The sequence below is a fragment of the Convolutriloba macropyga genome, chromosome 8, assembly GCF_964194025.1.
Source record: "Convolutriloba macropyga chromosome 8, txConMacr16.3, whole genome shotgun sequence".
Taxonomy (NCBI): domain Eukaryota; kingdom Metazoa; phylum Xenacoelomorpha; order Acoela; family Convolutidae; genus Convolutriloba; species Convolutriloba macropyga.
In genome coordinates, this window is record NC_134475.1 from 44,153,873 (window position 1) to 44,176,003 (window position 22,131).

The window sequence follows — 22,131 nt, forward strand, 5'->3', positions numbered from 1 at the left end:
CATGCAGAGAGTAACGTTTAATCCGTGCAGTTGAATTGAAAAAAAGTAATGGCTTTTTCTATATAACGATGCCTAAGAACCAATGACGACAGATTGAACAGAATCTTCCAATTATTTCAACAATGGATTCAGTAAGCAGAGTCACCCTTTTGCAACGTATATATTCTCTATCCTCTGGACTCACATTATTGTGGCAACTACAATGTGATAAAATTTTGTCCTATTTTCTATTCAATTTTCTATAAATGCTCCACTCAACATATTTAAGAAATTTTCCTACATCATTAAATGGAGTTCAAAAAAATTTGTGGGAGTCTGGAAGTCTCTAAAACGACGCAAGTGTGACGCAGTCTTAAACTTCGTTGATATTATTAATACCTTTGAAACATGGCATTTAACCAGAACATTCTTTATTTACATAGAAACAAACCTCGCCTAATTGTTTGTTTTAAATCAAAGAGAGAAATTGTAGATTGAACATAGACTGATTAACGATAAATAAAGAATTAATTAGAGCATTAATTAAACTTTAATTGACAAATCTTTTTATACTTAAAGCTAGAAGATACTGCTCTTGAAGTTGAAGAACTCTCCGTCTAAAAGTCAGCCATCCTCTAGAATATTCACCACACAATAACATTTCTGTATACAAAAGAATATCAACTTCGTGCAATAGTATAAAACTCTCGGTATTGGACAGATCCCCAAGAATATTTGCATGCGTGAGCAATGTTCTGGTTTAAGTCTCTCTTATCCGGAAAAGAACTAATCAAAAAGCTACTTGACTAGTTTACTTTTGAATTTCCGAGGATTTGTAATGGATTATAGCTGGGTAAAGCTTGGAAGATTTATATGGCTGTTCGGCCTGTTTGTTTCGACACACAGTTTAGTGGGCATTACTTTTACTCCACAATGCTATTTTCACAGAGAATTAAATAAAAATAAATAATTTGTCAAGTGGGGGAATAAAAACACGAGGGGCTAAAACAGAATACATCCCTAGATCTTTGTTTCGCTACTTTTCAGCTCACGATTGTAGTTTCATACAATAACACACGCGTAATTTTGTACATACACTGTTCAATACTCAACTTACCCATTCCCTGACTATCTTTATGGTGAACCTTTCCTCCAAACAAAAATCTGGACAGAAAACAATATATTAAATCTAAACAATAAGATTTCATAAATCACTACATGAGAAAATTCTTTCCAACGTTGTAGCTCTAAATATCTTTTTGAGTTGCTGTTCACTTTCTGGGAAGTTTGTCAGCAGGAACGCATCAAAGATCGATTTGAGCAAATCTGCGCCACCATGGTCAGATAGATTCACAAGCAGAATATCTATCGTGTAAATACTGAGCATTGATGACACATTTAACGACTGCTGCTCGCTTAGCAGAAATTTTATCAGCGCGTTCGAAACAAGAGAATATACGTTGCTTTTGTGCTTACAGACACCAAGAATAACAGATAATGTTCGCTCTACAATTTCAGAACAGCTCAAATTCAACTGTAAGAAATTGACTAATGGTTCTATGATTCTATCAAGGTTCACGTCTAGTTTGTGAGAAAGCTCTTCTATCAACTTCAAATGACACATAGCCTCTTCTGAATAGCTTTGTAAACCCACAGAACCACAGAAAAACTTGCGGCACTTTTCTAATTCTGAACAAGATGTCAAATTAGTATTACCCGAATTCGAATTTGAGGTCGTACCGGTAGCTTCCGTTTCCAACAGTCCTAAACAGTTCATTAAATGTTTGTTTTTCTTCGGGTTTTCAACTAGGAAACTTGCGTAGTTTTTGACAGCCCGTCTGGCGAGAATATGATCGTACTCAAAGTACCTGTCTATCAATTCATAAATATCGTTCTTCAATTTCCGGTTGAACTCATTAGTCAAAGATGTGAATGAAATCACTGTTCCAAGAATAGTTTGCATGATCTCCGGGAATCTCTTGTGTGAAAAAGCCGAAGGCGCCAATCTCAATAAGATTCGAACCGCTGCTTTAAATAAATCCGCAATTCCGTCTCGTTTAAAACCGGTCCAACTACTTCTAAATTTTCCCTTCAGCAAAACGGCCAATAAATCAAGTTGGCGATTCGCAAAAACAGGATGTGTTGATGCGAATTTCAGAATTAAATTTGAGGTCAAATGCTGCGTATCGAAATCAAAATTTGTCAATGATTCCAAAGGCAATATCAAATTATACGCAGTAAGATCAGCTTGAAAAGAATTTTGATACTTTTCTGTTTTCATAACTGCAAATTTTTCAGCAAACGCGGACAAAGGAACAGCTGTGTTTAGGTAAATCAGAATTTGAATACTTTTTCTTATTCGCTCAGTTTTGAAACTATCACACAGTTCGATTAGATCGCCAACGATTTCATCAATATTTGAACTTTTCTGCAACTTCAACAATAGTACAATTCGAGATTGAAGCAAATCTAAGTAATTTTTGTCCGTTTTCATAACTTCGGCGCATTCTTGGTAGACCAGTATTAACAGTTTCGAAGTCGCTTCCATGTCCAGACACAATACCTGCTCCGAAATCTTGTTTAGCAAACGCGTTTCTCGGCCTTGGAACAGTTTAGGTTGCATTTGAACAGCAGTTATGAAATCCAGAACTACTGTAGGATTTATTGTTGTCTCCGTTTTATCCAAATTTTGTAGCAATGACTCTACAGTCAATTGCACTGATTCCCACGAAACGCTATGAATCAAGTTTGCGATCAAAAAGCAATGATATGAAGAAAAGTTATGCTTCCCAGAAAAAAGAATATTCCAGAGATAATCAGAATGCTTACGAGTAGTTTCCGGGTCACTGATTAAAACCAGATCCAAAAGTTTCCCAGTACAAGAAAATGTTTTCTGGGACATATATCCAATTTTGCCAGATGCCTGGTCAAGTAAAGATTTGGAGCTTAAACTCAATTTTTCTTCTGGCTCTGGTGACTTTGGTTGCATGTTCACCTCTTCATTTTCAACATGAATGTTCAACAGTTTATACGATCGATGAAATTTAGTATTGGACAACGCCTTACGCAACTGGTCTGTAAATTTGTTTAACTGCCGGAACCCCAGATTTTTCCCAATGTTCATAACGAAAGCGGTAAACTCGTGAACGCTTACATTATCGACCAAACTAGCGACAACTTCTTGAACTTTGATTACCTCGCATAAAGCATTACTAACATCTGAATAGTCCGTTATTTGAGCGCTCAGTTTTGGTAAAGTAAGGCTTTGACCAGGGTGCTTTACTATAATTTGAGTAATCAACATTGCCAAGCTGTCGGAATCTTTGCAATCTTTCAAGTTAAGAGGATCGTCGATGACTTCGCCCAAAACATCAACATCAATTTCATCGATTTCCTGGACAATATCGTCTGCAGTTTGGCTCCTCGACTTAACAGAAGTTGTTATAACAGACGTATAAGCGCACTCTAATTTAGGCCCAAAATTGGTAATTAAATCTTGCTCCAAAGCCTCTATATGATCTTCTAAATCTCTAAGCGCGTCTTTAATTCCATTCAGTGAATATCCTTCAATTCGGGTCAGAATCGTATCACTTAAGCTTGTGCTTAACCCGGCAAAGGTTAAACTTTTCACTAAATTCGAAATATCGATCATTTGGTAGACCCATTTCGAAAATAATGTTTTACAACGCAGGGCACAGCTCATGAGTAGACTATCCGGTAATATACTTTTGACAACATCAAATGATAGTTCTTTCAGTGGAAACGTTTCTAAGGAATCTTCGCAATCAACGCTCATCAGAAACATGGAAAACAGGCACGTTACGACGCTGGATGGAGCGGATAACTTTGTGCCTTTTATGGTCATAACATCACTTGTACTCGAAATTGGTTCCCCCTTTGTATCATTTGAAAATATTGCAAATATAATCCTGCAACAAGAAGGGAAAACTGCGCTCAAATCATTACAGTACTTCAGACTCCTTTCAAATATTGAACGTCTGCATACAAAGATATCCGCAAATAATATTATCGAGCTTGCATCATCAACATTCTGCATAGCAATTTGCCGCACGGCAAAACTGAGCGCCGAAGCAACCAATTTAAGATCAAATTCCTTTTTCATAGTTTTCAGTGCCATTGTCAAAAGATTCTCACCGATTCCAAGCATAACGTTCAAGGCTTTCGACACACTTTCAAACAAGTGCTCGTGCTTGACCTGATCTCCTATCACACTCTTTAACAGTTGCAAGGTTAGATTACTTGCAGCTTCTTTCCTGAACAGGTCATCCGAGGACGTCAGAGCTGCTAAAAGGTAGGCAAATACTTTGGACGAATAGACATTTTCTGAGATTGCACTTTCTAAATGTTGAGTCACCATCTCTACCTTCTCAATATGCGACTCACTAGACGTTGACAAAGTCGATTCCATCAACAAGAACTCACATAAACATTGCGGCGGGAGGGCACCAACATCCGACGACATTATAATTTGGGACAACCAGGATGAACCACTACCTGCAGGTCCAGATGCCAGGGTTCGATTCCGGTTGAGAACATCAAGCAAATAATCATTTGTCCGACTGCTACATAGAGCATTGCCAACTTTCAGAGAGTTACAAATCATTTTCAAATGGGAAAGAAATTCTGGACTTGGCAACCGAGTAGGACCCTTGGGATCCATGTATGTCAACTGGGATATCAGAAGACTGGAATCCGCTGTGATAGTTTTTCTAGCTAAATGACACTCAAATGATATTATCTCATTTCGCTCCTGCTCAGCAATTCGCATTTCATATCTTCTCAGTTCTTCCCTATTTACATTTGATGCGCTAGGTGGGTAGTTGAAGTCGGAAGTCAGACACATTTCCATCAACATTTTCAACATAGGTAGTTTTTCCCAACCGATATTTGCAACTGTATCTACATTACTTCCGCTTAGAATAAGCAATACGGTCCACGCTTTCCAGAGTAAACTGGACACAGCCAGTTTTGGTTCCTCATAACTCGGGGGCAATGAAATGCTCGCAGGTTTGCTGTACACAACTAGCTTAAACAGTTGGTCGGTGAATTCCTGTGCGTGAATTATCGTTATCGAATTAAGCGGTGACCGCGTGACTAATCCCTCGATAAAATTCATGGAGTTTGAAGAGTTCAAAGGATAGTCTGGATCCAGGCCCATATTGATGATATTAAGCAGACACGATTCCAGAACACCGGATTCAATCAACATTCGATGACATGTACTTTGGTCCGGTGGATATGGATCTTGCTTTAGATACGTATCCAACGGTTCAAACAGCAGCATTTTATGCATTAACTGATTATATTGCTCGGGTGAAAAGTAGAGCGAATGCGCTTTGACCCATTCAACGAAATGCGCAATTATCTGAGCAACTGTTTTCTGTGTTTCCTCAACCACGTCCAAGTTCAAACTGTTTCGCTCGTGCTCTTTCTTCGCTTTCGCTGTTGCAAAAACCTCCCGGCTGTTCATAGGCAGACAAATGAACAGCGCATATGTAGCAAGGTCCGCAATGCTTATCAAGTATTTGGATAGTTGTAAATTTTCTGCTTGCATTTTGGCTTGCACTTCTGGTTGTATGTCTAAAAGTTGCGCGCAGAATTGGTCAAACTTAATTTCGAGTCTCTGGCTTTTAACAATATCGCGCAGAAAAGTCCTAACGGCTTTTGAGTAATCGTCTTTTTGGTACAAGACCAACTGAAAAGCAAAGGCCAAGTGCGTTGTGACCAATATACTGTTTGACTGAAACATTTGCGATATAACATACATGTTATTTGGATTCCTGGCACCTCCTGAAAACTCATTGAAGACAATATTTCGCAACAGAACTTTGTTGATCTCGACATTTTTGTCACTCATTTCTTTAATACTCAGCATCAACGCTGTTCCAACGTTTTTATTTTTCGGTTTGATTCTTATCAACATCGATACAATCTCGGTGTTTTCAGCAGAGTCAACTTTCAGAGCGTTTTCACTTGAACAATTCAAACAAACCGCATTTAGTAAATCTTGCGAAGGTCGGTACAGTTTTGTATTGTGAAGCCAAGCCTCCAATTTTGAGCATGCAAAATGTCGTATCCCCGGTAATCCACAAGTTACAGCTAAAAGCTGGATGGCATTCTTCTGTTGCAAATCGATCTGATTGGTCGAAAGCGAGCAACCACTACCCGCTTTCCCTCGAGCGAAAATCTCGTTCACCGAATCGATAACCAGTTTGCACAGAAGGTCTTTGTTATCGGGGTATCGGTCGATGTATTTAGCATCAACAGAGTTTGGTGATATTAGGAATGGAATCGGCGACCCTATAGGCGAAACTTTTGATTCTTCTTTCAAACTATTAGTTGAATTCCCGCCACTAACAAACAGTCTAGGTCTTTGCACAGTCGAGGAGCTGAGAGACTCAGCAAGGCCTGGTACAATTTGAGTATTGAAGGAAGTAATCAGATTAAACACGAAATCTTTGGTAAGAGCCGAGTTAAGATCTGCCCAAATACGTTCCTGAGTAAAATCATCAATGAAAAGTTTGATGAATTGAATAGGCCAATCAGCGTTCGAGGATTTGAGGCAGGATAAGAGAATGTTGCAACACAGCGCTACTGCAACGTTGTTTGGTCGTTGTTTAGTTGTGGTTCCTCCTGCGTTCCAACTCGAGTCGCGCTGAAATGAAAACAAGTTAATAAAATTATATCACTACCTTGAGCCACAACGCTATAAGGCTCACTACCTCCATTCAACCAGAAATAGGACTCGCGTTCAAAAAAATGAAACGATTTAATAAACTTTCTCATATTCGCATTGAAAACATATTTTATACTTTTTAAAATTTTAAAATTATAAACGCAGGCTAACAAAAAATATACGACATTGTTCACGTAATGGAAAAAATTTGATGTGAGATAAATGCAATCGTTGGAGGTCGAGTTCAATGTGAATTGAAGTAAAATAGGTAATAGATAATTACATTAAAGCCACAGCCGCTCTTAGTGTTTTACTTGCTTACACTGAGAGGAGACAGAATAGATCAATAACATTCATAATCAACCTGACAATAAAATGGTTCCAGAATGAGTCAGATCAATGAAGCAAATGTTCAATTGAGTACCAGCAACATGAGTACAGTTTAAGGATAGATGGAGTTCAAAAAAAGACAAAATAGAGAAGTGAAATGAAGACAAGACAGACAACGTGTAACAATACAACACCTTGATGCTGCTCGCACTTTTCTAGCAAACATAAAACCTCATCAGCTTAACTTAACATGCATCATGTTGATGAAAGCATAGTCAACAACTTTCCTAAATAGCTCGCAACAGAATTAAGTATCGTAAATATTGATGAACTTAGCTGGCAGATCACAAGAAAATAGCTACGATAGCTTCATAAAGCTGTAGTCTCAAAAATCAATGAAAGAGAATATAGATCTCAGAAAAAGTAAACTAAAAAATGATACAGATTTGATTCTTGTGCTTAAACACTGCCCCCAAATAGCCTTAAAATAGATTGAAACATCCTGGTTTGATCCTAACTCCTGGAATCAGTCATTATAGGAGTTGGGGAAGTCATTTTGATAGACTGAGGAAACTCATTTGTGACCAACTATTTAATCACACGGATGAACAACAATCTGATCTTAAATTTTCGCTATTAAATTATATGGATGGTCATCATATGTCACGGGGAGAAAAATTTTCGTACGTTTAATTGCTTTCAAACGAATTTCGTATCGACTATACTTGTCCAATCTCGTTTTTTAAATGCGATATTTCTCTTGATCGATATTCCATTGACGCTTCTGACTATTCGTCCTTAAAAATCGGTCAAGCTCAGAGCATTACATCGCCGAGTAGCTCTTTTAGAGATTTATTAATCTCTAGTGTACAGTTTACCAATGCTGCTGAGGAAAAAGTAATGGTGTGAAGGGCTTTTTGCCTTTTGGTAATTTGGATTCCGCTTAAACCCCCTCCAATTTGAGCCTCTCTCACACTTCACCCCCCCCCCCCCACACACACACACACACGGCTACGCCACCTAAGACCGACACCATCAAATCTCTCACAAGAAAAAAACTAGAACATACTCGGCAGATTGCCGGAAAATAGCCGCCGTTGATTCCAATAAGCATGATTGGGATTGAACGAATAGAATATATTGAAAAAAAAATTTTTGTACAAAAATATTTTTTAAGTCCGATTTATTTTGATGGCATTTCGTAGTTGAACATACTTCTGTTTCTTAGAGAGAGGCTACAGGGGCTACTATCAACACCAATAAGCATTAAAGGTGGTACCTAAGACTTATAGGAACGACGTTCAAATAGCGGGCATCTAAAATTGGGCTTTATGGGTTTATCCCGTTTCTATTTCTGACTTCAATTTTTTATACCGACTCTGTTCATTTTGAATTGCTTTGCTTAGCAACTGATGTTCAAATTCACTTTTAGCAGAATGAGAGAAGAGAGAAACTAGCCTAGAGAAGTCAAAAAGATTTCACGCAAAATGTCGAAAAAGCGGCAAAATGGTAAAGCGAAAAAAAGTTTGACGAAGTAAAAAAAAACGAGCGCAATAATAGCCGGCTGAGAAGATGAGGGCGGCTATTAAACAGCTAATACATTAATCTTAAGCTAGCCTCATTAAGCCAAAGCAAGCTACTGCTGATCACCCGTCTGAAAGAAATTTGCCCGATGTTAGTCGGTTATCTTTGTATTTTATAGTTTGTATAAATTTTCTACGCATCTGGCTCGCGGGAGTTTAATTGGTCAAAAATGACCTCTAATGTAATTTTAAGATGAACTAAGAGTCTTAGCATGTCTGGATCAATCTTTTTAGTTTCCACTAAAAATTTCCAGGAAACGACAAGATGTCATCGGAGAACAGCTTGATTTACTTCTGTCGGTTGAATTAAAGTTTAAAATGTGTCTTCATTGCTGCAAAGCTGAGCTAGCTTATCTTGCGATTGACTTAGTTTTTGTTTCGTGGTGTGATGTTTTTTCTAACTTTTCACATCCCAATCCTTCACAAAAGAACTTTCTTGGCCTTCACAAAAGAAAAATGAGCCTTTCTTGTAAATGGCTCATTTTCATGGCCCCTTGTAAATGCATTTAGTTGCATGACGTTGTTTGTTACAACTAATATCAGCAAGTCTTAGCTTAATTGCATTATTTCTTTGCTGTAACTGCATTTTTTGGGTGGAACTGTACTCTATCTGGGGAACTTTTGTGTTAAGACGTGTTTGACTAATCCATCTTTTATATAGAGAAGCAAAAGTTGCATCAATGAAACTCTTTTGAAAAAACTGAATCTTTGTGAAATCGAATAGAAACTTTTAACCAATTTTGGAAAGATATTGATTAAGTATTGTATTTTTTGCCCATTTTAACGCAAACTAACCATTAAAACATCTTTAATAGCCAAGAAGTTATAGCTGAGGCTGACATTGATGTCATCGTGATTACCTTGCTCAAGTTACTTGCACTGTCTTTTTGTGAATATAAATTGTTAGCGGAAACGCTAATTGAATGTTAACAGAAGCTACGCAAAAAGATGGATGCGGACAAACTACGACTTTTAAAATTTATGTAAAAACAATTAGAGGTCATGTTTGACCAACTTTAGCCGCGACGAGGTCGATGCGTAGGAAATTTTACAAACTATAGTAGTTGAAAGTACAAGCACGAGAAGTGTGCTGCACGACGCAAATATAACCGAGGAACGACGGGCGAATCCCTCTGAGATGACGAGCAAGCAGTTGGCTACGGTAGTAGCTGGCTTTGACTTAGTGAGGTTAGCTTAAGATTATTGCATTAGGTGTTCTTATTCTTTCTTGGAGGAGCTTGGAGTGAGGGCCTTGGGCGGAGTGGCAGTGTGTGTGTGTTTTGGGGTGAAACGTGTGAAATTCGGGGGGGGGGGGGGTCTGAACTATCAGAATTCCTCTTCACACCATTAATTTATGCCTTCTCAGCAACTTCGCTGCGTTGTACACTAAGAGACTAGTTAAAGCTCTATGAAATCTACTCAGCGACTTAATGCCATCCGGCCTTCACCTTTTTATGCCGTTTTTGAGGACGAGTAGTTAAAAGCATCAGACGAAAATCGATCAAGCGAAAACATCGCATTAAAAAAGATTGGACAAGTATAGTTGCTACAAACTTCGTTTGAGAGCAGTTAAGCGTACGGAACGCTTGCTTCCCCTGATAGATTATGACCCTCTATATAATAAATCTTTCTACATCCCTTAAAAAGTATTTATAAATTGTAATGGCTAGTCCCAACACTCGTTGAGCTATACATTATCAATGAGAACCAGAAATTTCTTCACCCGGGAGGGGGGGGGGGGGTCAGTTGTACGTACCAGCATGTCCAGTACATTTTTCATCAACTTCGGATGCGATTCTAGAACATTCGGTGATTGCATTCCTCGAAAGGCCATTAAAACAGCGGAATACAGCGCTTCGCTTGGAGACACTCGATTGGTCGACACATACTTGATCGCCTCAGTCAACTTCAAAACCAACTGAACTTCATCGTGAGCGCCATTAAGCTTAACAATTTGCATCGCCAGCTTTCCCGCCTCAGATTCTGAGAGTTTGGAAGCTTTCGAATCGCCACCGTCACTTCCCAATGAAGCAAAAGCTGCAGAGTGATCACGCTTTCTAATTGACCCATCATCGCCAGATCCCTGTTCGCCGCTTCGCTTGGATCCAGTTGCCGAAGACGATGAGCAACTCGAACTAGTGGAGGCCTGCTGGGTACTGCCGGCGCCAAGAGCAATGAATGAGCTGTTATTGTGTGGACCCGGAACCCCAATACGGTTTCGCCCTCGTTTGGACAAATGGCTCATATACAATTTCTGAAATGTTCTTGCTCTAGTCAAGTGAACTCTTGTGAACTCTAAAACTCTTATGAACCTATAAGTCTTATTTTGATCAGACAGGTTTTGGTTGAAGCTTTGATTTTTACGGTGAGCACAAAACAACGGCTTGATATCCTAATTAACTTTGGCCGATTTATCGTCATTCCTTTCTTCTACAAAAGATCCCACAATCCTCAACAATCTCATCTGACAAACTAATAATGTCTGAACAATAAACTAATTTAGTAGCTAATATCAAGAATTCACAAAATAGCTAGGGTACTGCCAGTTTGATCAGATGTATTGCCCAGCATAATAATTCACGTCTCGGACGTTTTTTGAGTGCTCTCTTCATATACATTTTCCTCCTTTTCCGAGTGATTTGATCCCGTCGGCTCTCCATCTAGCTTGACAGAATTGTTCTTTCTTTTTTCGTCCGCCTAAACAAATTTTGTCCTACAATTAAAATACATAAACCGACTGACGTTGGACGGATGACTTGATTTGGAACGACATGCGGGGCAGTTTACTTTAGAGGGGGTGTAGCTTAGAAACGTTTAATGGGTAAGAACAACCATACAGGGGTTCGAACTACGTATCTCCATGTCCGTACCAGTCTGAAATTTTAACCCCTCAGTTACAATGACTTGCTTTTAATTTGATTTCGGAACTTGATTTCAGAACGAGAGCAACTTATATCACTCAAAAAGCGCAAAAAAGGCCAACAAAAAATTTTGCATAAAAAAGACGTTTACAACAATTGCTTCAAACTTCGTTCGAGAGCAATTAAGAAGGCTAAATAGTGCTGTTCTGTCGCACAAGAGATCCTATCCAAACAATCCACAACCTTGCATCAAATTTCAGAACAACAAAAATAATACAAAAGTCAGGCGTTATAATGGCAGCGGTCAACATCGGGAGATAAAATGTTTACATCAAATTCCATTACTGTCTCACATTACGTAAAAAAACTTTAGTTTCCGACCAGTAGTTTAAGGAAAGAAACTTCCTCTTTACAATTGCATCAATCAAGATAATTTTCGAGAAACATTAAAAATACCTTTTGAAAGTCCCATCTGCAAAAAAGAGACCTGAAATTAAGTGAAAACTATTGAACAATTTCAGTAAATCGAATATTTACAAAACGTTGGGAGACACCTTCTTAAACAAGTAAACTAATTTCCTCAAAAGACAAAAATCTCAATAAAATACATTTTGGGTTTTAAAAACAAATCTCAAACAGATGCGATTTCAATTTTGATTTAAATCGTTCAAAACCAATACAATACATATAAGGAGACGGAAGCCATATTTGTTGATTTTTCAAACATAGCCGGCAGATTGCCGGAATAGCTGCGAAAGAATAGACCTGCGTGCCATATAATAGAGATAGAAACCGATACAGATCAAAATTGAAAAAAAATCGACGCCGCTCAAAAAACAAGGCTAAAAAACATTCAGCGATAAATTAATAAAGCTTGTTAAAATTCATTCCGCAGAAGCCTCTTATTAGGGACCTTTACAGCACGTACGAGTTCCTTTGACCTGAAATAAATTCAAATTAAACTTAAGTTTTAAAGTGCAAAAGTCATTTTATTGAGTGAGGTAAGTCAAGTATGATCAAAATCTAATCACGCAAATAACCTAAAAACTTTCGCTAAAGCGAGTGAGAAATGACGTCACGCGCGCAAATGCCGTTAGTGAGAGGAAGAAGTCATTCAGAAAATTTGACTTTTCAGCTTTGCTGTGTGAACAAATGTAAAACGAAAAAAGTGCTCAGACGACGAAACAAAAAGAAAACCAAGAGCACCGCAATATAGCTACGCTCAGCTTACAGCTTCGCAGCTAGGAAAATTCAATTCTTTATCACTTAAAATACTTCCAAGTAAGCTGAAAGAATTCTTGAATGCACTAATAATGTCATTCTTTTCTAGCTAATAACAGTGGCTAATAATATAAACCATGGCGTTCCTTGGGGAAGAGTTTTAGAACGCCTCGCTTTTATCTTATATGTCAATGACTTCAACGAAAAAGTAAAATTTCAACAACACGCAGTTTTCTGATTATACAAGTTTTTATTGTAAGATAACCAGCCGTTTTTCGAATAGTTCCAGTACATTGTTCAACTCGATTTTCTCATTGTTTTCAGTTCGGGTACTATTTTTTTTTATTTCAGTACAGTTTTCAACACACGAGAAAACTGAGTTGAAAACTGTGCTGGAACTATTCGAAAAACGTACGGTCATTTTATTTAAAAAAACGTATCTAATTTGCTTCTCCAGACAAGATAAAAATTTCGCAAAAAAATTGATTGATCACAAGATAGTTTTGTGCAATCAATAATTTGAATGAGCATCATAAAGTTAGAGAAAATATTTTTTAGCAAGATTAGGCAACGGTAAAATTCATCTGGATGAAAAAGTTCATTCATTCGAATGGAGGTTTAATAAAAAAACGTTTTTACGTATGATAGCTTACAGAACCTTTAAGTTTTGATTTTAAATATCAACAAACATAATAAATTTATATATATGAAGCTTTGAACCCCAGGGTTATAAAATTAATTTACCCGCTAAAATGTCAATTCAGTCCAGACTAAAGTTTTTCAGCTAACTACAACACAGGTATTTATTTAAGCGGGTTTCATATATAATGAGTTTACATTACGTGCCTGTCAGCATATTAAAGACTAAGTTTCAGTTACATAAAAATTAAGAACTGCTCTAAAATTTGAAAGTAGCTTTACATTAGAAGACCTAATTCTTGGCATGATAGGCTCCTTGGACAAAAACCGCAAAAAAATTGAAAATAAATGATTCTTAGATGATATTAGTACGTATGGAAACATTCAGACCCATAGATTTAATTTTTTTCAATAGAAAAATTTTACGGCTAGCAAGCCGGTTTTTCAATAGTAAAACGGTGTATGACGTGTACTACTTTTGGATCCATTGTTTCAACCCTACGGTGCTTTATGCACCCCACTTACTTGTTTTGCTATATAGCACCTTATTCTGTAAAACAAATAGCACGTGCTCGACCGGAGGCGTGAGTTATATGCCCACTAAGGTGGGGGGTAGCTCTATCAGAACCCAACCACCATCCACATTATCACACCAATAGATAGATGGTCAATATTTAGAAAGCCCGGCGGCGGCAAGTCAACTCCTAAATACATTTATAAACCGTGACAGTAGTAAAAATTAAAGCATCAAAAGCGAGAAAGATGAACATCAGAATTACGAACAAAATATATATGAGAATCAGAAATCACTATAAGATGTGATTTTGAATCAATATTTCAAATAAATTTAAGACATCTAGGACAACAGCCGCCGTTCTTCTACAATGGTTCTTATGATGCTTCTACTGTAGGGTGCCGCCGCATGGAGCGTGCGCTACAGAGTCAGCGTATGGAGCTACGCAAGAGAGCGAAACTTATTTTTGTTCTTATGTAAGTGATCACGTCCAAATACGAAGCCTCTTATCGCTAATCATGGTAACCTATCTCTGTATGGCTTTCGATGCGGAAGGACCAGCTCCCGCTGAACTGGCGATGAACGGAGAAGATTATCACACCAGTAACAGAAAAACGAACGCACTAACATCCGACAAATTTCTCTCAAAAAAACAGAGGGGCATGGCATTGTTAGGGAGATTTGGAATCAAACTTTCAGAACCGTCAAACTTGAATTGTTCATTTCTCACCAACAGTTTCAAAGAATCGCAAACTTATCGTTGATCACTAGTAAGTCTCGAAAACAAGTGCTCAGCAACTTAATTCTCCGGGCTTCACCAGTTCATCCCGTTTCTCAAGACAGAAAAGTATGCCACAAATTTAGCCTTCAGTCGAAAAAATTATCAGACAAAAATCAGATGTACGAAAATTGCATCAGGCAACAGGACTACTGCATTTCAAACCCCGTTCCTCCACCCCAGCAGCTTCGGTGATCCTTACACTTTTAAAAGAGCCTACAAAAGGTCAGAGACAGCGACTTAGAGATTAAATGATCTCGAACACTTTGAGTCAATGCCATTTCTCATGGCCACTAAATAATCAGACCAGTGAAAAAAACATTCGAAAAAACTACTACAAAAACTTCCTCAATCTTTTTTCGAAAGCAATTCAAAAGAGCTGAAATATGCCAGCAAAGCAGTCAGAATTCCGTAAAATAGCAGCCGTTCACGCCACTAAGCAATGTTGGGATTGAAGTAGTTAGAGAAAAAAACAGACGACAGGCTAATTTTATCTAAATGTCAAGAGTGTCATTATTTGGTTCCCTAAATAAGGTGAATTCAGCCAGGCTCTAAAAAATAAGACAAAAACAAAACACGATCATTAGTTAGTTTCAGTCGAAAAAATTATCAGACAAAAATCGGATGTACGAAAATTGCATCAGGCAGCAGGACTACTGCACTTCAAACCCCGTTCCTCCGCCCCAGCAGCTTCGGAGATCTCGCAGTATACTTAAGGAGATCTGGCACCCTAATGCACTACGTAAAGTCTTTAAAAATCAAATCTTAGTGCCAGGACTTCACAAAAAAACTAATTAAAAAACTATAGCCAGACAAGTCCCGAAATACAGTCGCGAAAAACCAATGAAAACCTTAAAAGCCACCTAAGTGATCAGCACGTCAAATGATTATTACGAAACAAACAGACAAACATCATTTAAAAATGAAAAATTAGGAAAAAAATACTGAAGTTTCGCTAATACTTCGTGATGTCAATGTCACTAAAACGAAGTTGTAATTGTAATATTTACACATGAAGACAGGATCAAGTTCAAAAAAATGTTTCATTGGCTATTTTAGCAAGACATTCGAAAATCTCTAAGAAAATTTAAAAACTACAAAAAAGATGGCTAATTGTTTTCAATAATTTTTTACTTATTTCTTCAAATTTCAAAACTTACTTTACCTTGCTAAAAGTTACAGAAAAACTAATTGACAGGCTAGCAAAAATCTGTTTGCACACATGAGACAAATAGAGGTAGGAACGGGAAAGTTTAAAAATGGATGAGCCAAAAAATGCAAATAACTTGCTGAAGCTCGTAGAAACCATGACATCAAAACCAAATCTATGCCTCGAAAAGCTTCATTGGACCTTCAAGATGGAAAAACTCTAAAACAACAGTGAAAAGTCGATAAACATATCATTTTTTCAAAATCATTTTGCGGTCGCTTCAACAAACTATCCAATAACTTATCTTCAACCCACAAAATTGGCCCCTTTAAGATAACATTGAAAACAATTTTAAAAAAACTGAAAAATATCCAAAAACTTTTAAATCTAGGTTTGCATCACCAACAAATGAGCCTCAAAAAAACGTATGAAAAGCATTTCTATTTTGCACAACAGTACTATGAACTACCTCTGTAGCAAAAAAGCCCCCTTCAGGAAAACTCAAATCACAGCCAAACCAGAAAATGTATAACTATCTTGTGTCCAAAAACTTCAAAAACTGATCTTAAATTAGGCATTCCTCTTTACTTCAGTATACTAAGCAAGAAAATGATTACTTGCGTCAAGTGAGGGTCTCTAGAGATTACTTGCGTCTCTATTGGAACTTGATGCCCGTCGAGCTTTACCTGCTTATCCCGGTAGGCTAAAAAAGGACAAAACAACTCGCTCCACTAATAGTGAACAATGACGTCACGCACGCCAACCAGTCGAATGGGCACGGGTGAACGAATAAAAAGCAGTTTTGAAGTGATCGTGACATCACGTCATATGGTCGTAACAAAAACTTTGGCAAAATAAAAACATAGTCGGAATTCCGAAAGCGAATCGAAACGTCGAGACTTGCCGAAAAACCATAATACACGAAGAAAAACACCCATATAAATGAAGTACTTAATAAAAGTAATCACTGAGAGTAAAAAACCATAACTTTTGTTGAGAGACAATCTCATTTTTCTACCTCGCAAAAAATCTGGCTGACAAAAATAATTTATGCCTCAAACTTCATGTCAAGAGGAAGCTCAGCATTGAAATCATTGGAACAAATACAAAAATAAAAACTACAGTCATTCAGACACCACACGACAATCACAAAGGGAACTAAATCTTTAAAGCAAAAAGTAAACCACTAAAAATTCGGAGAAAACTCAATGTAATACTTTGAAACGGAAACTACTCTATAGTTCGAAATATACTATATATTTACATTGCAAAATAGAAAAAGTTTTCAAAAACTAACCAGCTAAAAAGGCTCACCGGTGTAATAGTTCTCCAAAAGGCCGTTGCCAAAAAATGAGATCTCCGTTGTACTCTATTATTTGATCTAGAGGACAATAGGAAAGCATGAGGCACCTATTACACGAAAATGAACTGATTTTTAAAGAGTCCAAACAGCAAATAAAAAAAACATACAATCAATAATTAATAATTTCTCGGTTCTGGCATCAAAGCATTTTAAAATTTTGACTGATATTTCTCTCCCTATTGGAGACAACTTCGATGAAAAGAATTTAAACTATTGCAGAAATTAAACTTATCAGAAAAAGACGAACGACACAGACTAAAAAGGAAACAGATTGTGGACCCAAGACTACGCAATAATAAACCAATAAAAATAATTAAGAGAACACCAAGACTAAGGAACACAAAGACTAATGTAATGAAAGGCCATTAATATTTAAAATGATAGCAAAAGTCCATTCAAAGATACAAAAGGACAGAATTCTGAACACAGTAAAAATAAGTTAAAAATATGATCCTATTTTGCCCTTCAAACTCATTATTGGAGTCTCAAAACCCCTACTGTATTAACTGCTGTGGTTAACATATATCCGAACAACGTCGGAAGAACTGCTCTTGAAACACTAGTGCGATCTCTAATCAATCACAGCCTACTTCAGTCGGGGGGTACGCCTAGGGGACTAAGTAGTACACTAGGAGGCTTTAAATGACATCATTAGAGATGAACATATAACACCATTAAAAAAATATACCGCCGCCTAAAATTGTTGATCAGAGGAACTTAGATCACGCAAAAACTCAAGGGCGTAAAAGTCACTTGAAAAGTCAGAACGCTCAAGCAAAAATTTTGAGTAAAAGATAAGTTTACAATGATTGCTTAAAACTTCAATCGAGAGCAATTAATAATATAGCTTTTATTGAAACAAATTTAAACTTTCTTCCAACAAGCAAAAACAAATGAGCCAAATTGACCAACAACGGCTAAAAACGGTCAGCTATATGCATCATTATTCAAAGTCAAACAATCCTTCATTCAACGGAGCGCATGAAAAAAAATTTTCTTGCTCAGCAAAAAATAGTTCACTTAGCAATTTCTCACTTTCGATCTTCGGTCAAAACGCCGTCTGAACAAATAGTAGTTCGTGTGAAAAAAAAATGCCGGAAGGATTCCGGAAGCAACTCGAAGCTTCGCAAAAAAACAGTTCAAAATGATCAAATAATCTGAACATAATAATTTGCCATTTTATGAAAAACACTTTTGTGGATTTTCAAATACTGAACTCCAAAAAAATCATTTAATAAAAACACGAGATTAAAAACCACAACGTGCGCAAAAAAGACTTTCTAATAAGTAAAACCAAAATACAAACAAAAATAAAAAAGTTGGACAACAGCAAAAATCGAATTAGCATGTGCACACTTTTATAGAAAAACCTCATGTTAAGAAATGTCAATCAGCGCAAGAATTATCAAGAGAAAGTTGCCATATACAATAACGGAAGAATTGCTCTCGAACAACTAGTGTGAGCTCGCATCTATTGCAGCCTGTTTCAGTCAAGAGGGGACTATATTCACTAAGAGGGCTTCAAATGACGTCATTGGAAGTCATTATATACCAGTTAATAAAATTTGAAGTGAAATAGTGACACCAATTTTGCCGCACTTTTCATTTGACATTTAGTAGTGAACTTCCGCCAATTGAATTTAACTGCTAAAAATTCTGAATGAGAGCGAAAATTTAATCACGCAAAAAAAACAAAGTCAAAAGCTCAAAAGTCACTCCAAAGTCAAAACGGTCCAGCACAAAATTTGCATAAAAACAGACCTACACGTTAACAATAATTGCTTCACACTACGTTCGAGAGCAATTAAAAAGCCAAATTTAACAAAAAATTAAGAAATATGTTCCCATTTTGCACTTGAAACGAATTATTAGGCTAAAATCACTCTGGTATCAATTACAGAAGGTTACATATTAATGAAGCAAATCTAAATCACAAGCAAAAATTTAGGGAAAATGGACAAAAAACGGGAAAAAATGCTTGCCTATATGCGCCGTTCTCTCAAAAACACTTTTCAAAGGTTGAAAAAAACTGGCTAATCACAATGTGTCTTCGAATTTTAAACTTGAGAGCGGAAGCCCGTCCTCGATCGATAGATTTCAAAATTTAGTTATGCCAATTTTGCAAGAGTTGTCTTTTTCTGTACATCGAATTTTTTACTGAACAAAAAAAAACTGTGCCCATCTTTGTACTCTAATAATTAAGGGAGTACTTAACAGCAAAAAATTATATGGAGCTAATTAATGTTGCAATAGAATAATTGCTTAAGTAAGATTTGTACTATTTTCAATCTCAGATATAAGCGTACAATTGTAAAAAAACTGCGGTATATCAAGAGCAGCAGCATATGACAGCTTTTGACATGTCTCCACTGCCATGTCTTTTTTGTTGTAAACACTTCGTGAGGATCAATTCAATGGGTTTTTTTTCAACTGCTTTCAAAAAGGGAAAGGGATCAGAACATGCCAAAGTTTCACAGAAGTTGAATTTCTACTTCGTAAAAATAGAAGTCTTTGCTTATCTTTAGCCATTTTTGACGTTCAATATAATATAAGTGTTACAAGCTTTGCAAATTATGACAGTGAAAGCTAGTATTTAGCTGGTGTTTACCTCTCTCTGCTTGGCAACAATTGCTAAGTGTTTAGCAATGAAGAGTGATAGGATTGAGACAGAGATGAGGAGGAAACCGCTGAAGTGGAACAAGTTGAAATCCGGCAACTTCCCATAGACAATCAAGTCACCAATTGGCATGAATAGCACCTGAATCGTCACCAGAATTAACATGGATGCCTTCTCGTATTTCAGACTGAAACAAACGAGGAAAATTTGCTACTCTTCGTTTTCCTGAAAGTCAACAGCACAAAACTGGAGACGCTTTGTACTTAAATATAAGCAGCAAACTCACGTTGTATTTCTAACCTCAAAAAAATACGGATTCTTAGAAAAATATTTAAAATTGAATCAAAATATAATTTTTAACTCATCATTTGCAAAGTGTCTAGTATTCAAAAAGTTATAGAACAATCTCAAAAAAATATCAATAAAAATAGGAGTAGATGACTAAACACTGCATTTTAAAACAGATAACAGATTCAACATAAAAGGTAGAGATAACCAGAATTTTAGAAGCGCAATAGCGTCAATTATTTTAATTTTTTGGGCCAATTCTGCTTCGCCGTTTGTTACCCTCCATTAAAAATTGCGCTTTTAAGCAAAAGATTCTAATAAATTATTACAAACGTGAATGGTGTGGTGCGAAGGGAAACTCGAATTGGAATCTTATGCAAATAAAAACTACGAAATATATAAAACTGAACTGCTAGTTCGTCCATTTGTTTCTATAAAGCCCGCAGATTGAATGGTAGAAGAATCCAAAAAAATGTGAAAGGTTTTGCCATCAAAGGTAGTTATGTTTTCACTCAGCCAAATTGACCGCAACTATTTACTTTTTCAAAACTAATTACCCGCAAAAAAGTAGTTTTCAAATGACTGAACAAGCCGAAAAATATACCCAGATAATCCACAAATAGGCCTCTGATAGGTTTGCCAAAAAATTCTAATATCGTTCATCAAATGTGGAAAAATGCACTTTTTTTGCAAATGTCACCTCACAAACACATCAACAGAAGCTCAATTGCTTCGAGAAAACCCGGTAAAAACGTGAAAAATATGGAAAATTTTTTTATAACTTGAATTTTGTCAGCTCGTCACATCAGCAAAGTACAATGTATTGTATGTTTATAAACTTTAACTTAAAAAAAAGACTTACAAACATAAAAAATTGATGAAAGCACAGCTATATTGGAAATTCACACGAGGGAATTGTTGATACATCACCAAAAAATACTTCATATTATTTTTACCACGTAATCAGTAGGAACCAAACTTCTTTTAGTAAGCATTTAGTCATGTAGACAGGGTAAAAAAATGTTTGCTGCTTGGAGGTAGAAAAGTAAGGCGAACAAAAATATCGCAAATTTCAAAAGTTTTCCATTTATGAACCTCCAAAACAGTTGAATTTAATTCTTGAAGTGATCACATCAAATGAAAAAAAAAACAAAAACTTGAAAATTATCATGATATCCTTTGCTAAAACATAACCCACAGATAGCCGGAAAATAGCCTCCATTGATTCCCATAACACCGATTGCAATTGAAAGAACAGAAAAAACAATAACAAAAACTGATGTTTGTAAAAAAATATTTTGAATTTGCGAACTATTTTCTATTGGATTTCGAAGTTATGTATACTCATTTAATAGAGGATGCATGGGGGTATTATCAATGCTAAAACGCATCAGAGATGTAAACTAAGAAATAAGAACAACAACCAAGTAGCGTGCATCTGTTCACTTTGGATAGCTTTGCGAGCAAGTGGTGTTTAAAACACTTTGAACACAATGAGCGAAGAATGAAACTAGACCATAGAAGTCAAAACTAAACGCAAAATGTCGAAAAAGCAGTGAACGATGATAAAGCTAAACAAATTTTTGTTCGACAAAGTAAAAAAAGCATAGCAGGACAAGTCCTGAATTACAATCCAAAGAATTAAATGACAAACCTGAAAACTCATCAATTGACTAACAGAAAAATTGATACTAAAAACCGAAAACAATTTTCACATTATTTGAAAGTTTTCAAAACAGAAATTGAATTGTGAACACTCTGGTTGTTAAAGTAACGGGAATCGATAAATAATATACAAAGTTGAAACCTGTAACGTTAATAACATCAGAAATTTATTTGAGTCATCAAAAAATATTCACGAAACCAAACTCAGCCTAAACACTTTCCTTGCTCCCTAAAAGAGAAAAGAACCTGAAAAAAGCTTCAAAATTCCAAACAAAAGAAATGATTAATTAAAAGTTGTCAAACTTCATGAAATCCAGATCGTCAAAATAATTTTTGTGTTGATTAAAATGAACCCCTTAACTCATATTTGTGCCTTAAAATTGTTTCTTTGGCCAATAAAAACAATAACACTAGAAAAATGCCAATTTTCAAAACACGGGAATAGT

At 36.5% G+C, this 22,131-nt stretch overlaps 2 protein-coding genes across 3 annotated transcripts in view; both read right to left on the minus strand.

Moving 5' to 3' along the window:
• Positions 1-1,142: 1,142 nt before the first annotated feature.
• Positions 1,143-10,936, minus strand: LOC142344753 (integrator complex subunit 1-like). 2 transcript variants are annotated; one of them, XM_075396648.1, is made up of 3 exons: positions 10,346-10,936; positions 7,201-7,221; positions 1,143-6,655 (listed from the first exon to the last, which is right to left on the minus strand). In XM_075396648.1, exons 1-3 carry the CDS (start codon positions 10,832-10,834, stop codon positions 1,184-1,186), a joined length of 5,982 nt encoding a protein of 1,993 aa, XP_075252763.1. In that variant the 5' UTR covers positions 10,835-10,936; the 3' UTR covers positions 1,143-1,183. The 2 variants fall into 2 exon arrangements, with proteins under 2 accessions (XP_075252763.1, XP_075252765.1); XM_075396650.1 differs by lacking the exon at positions 7,201-7,221.
• Positions 10,937-11,065: 129 nt separating this feature from the next.
• LOC142344754 (uncharacterized) overlaps positions 11,066-22,131 on the minus strand; it is a 47,086-nt gene continuing 36,020 nt past the window's right edge. Inside the window, exons 4-5 of the mRNA XM_075396651.1 lie at positions 19,724-19,919; positions 11,066-11,286 (exon numbers count right to left, since the gene is read on the minus strand). Coding sequence (XP_075252766.1) covers positions 11,167-11,286; positions 19,724-19,919 — 316 coding nt within the window. The 3' untranslated portion in view covers positions 11,066-11,166. The remainder of the gene's footprint in view (positions 11,287-19,723; positions 19,920-22,131) is intronic.

Coding starts and splice junctions, on each gene's coding strand:
- LOC142344753 (XM_075396648.1), bottom strand. CDS start 10,834: ATGAGCCATTTGTCCAAACGAGGGCGAAACCGTATTGGGGTTCCGGGT. Junction 7,222..10,345: donor AAAATGTACTGGACATGCTG/GTACGTACAACT, acceptor TATGTTTGCTAG/AAAAGTGCGAGCAGCATCAA. Junction 6,656..7,200: donor AAAGTGCGAGCAGCATCAAG/GTGTTGTATTGT, acceptor TTTTCATTTCAG/CGCGACTCGAGTTGGAACGC.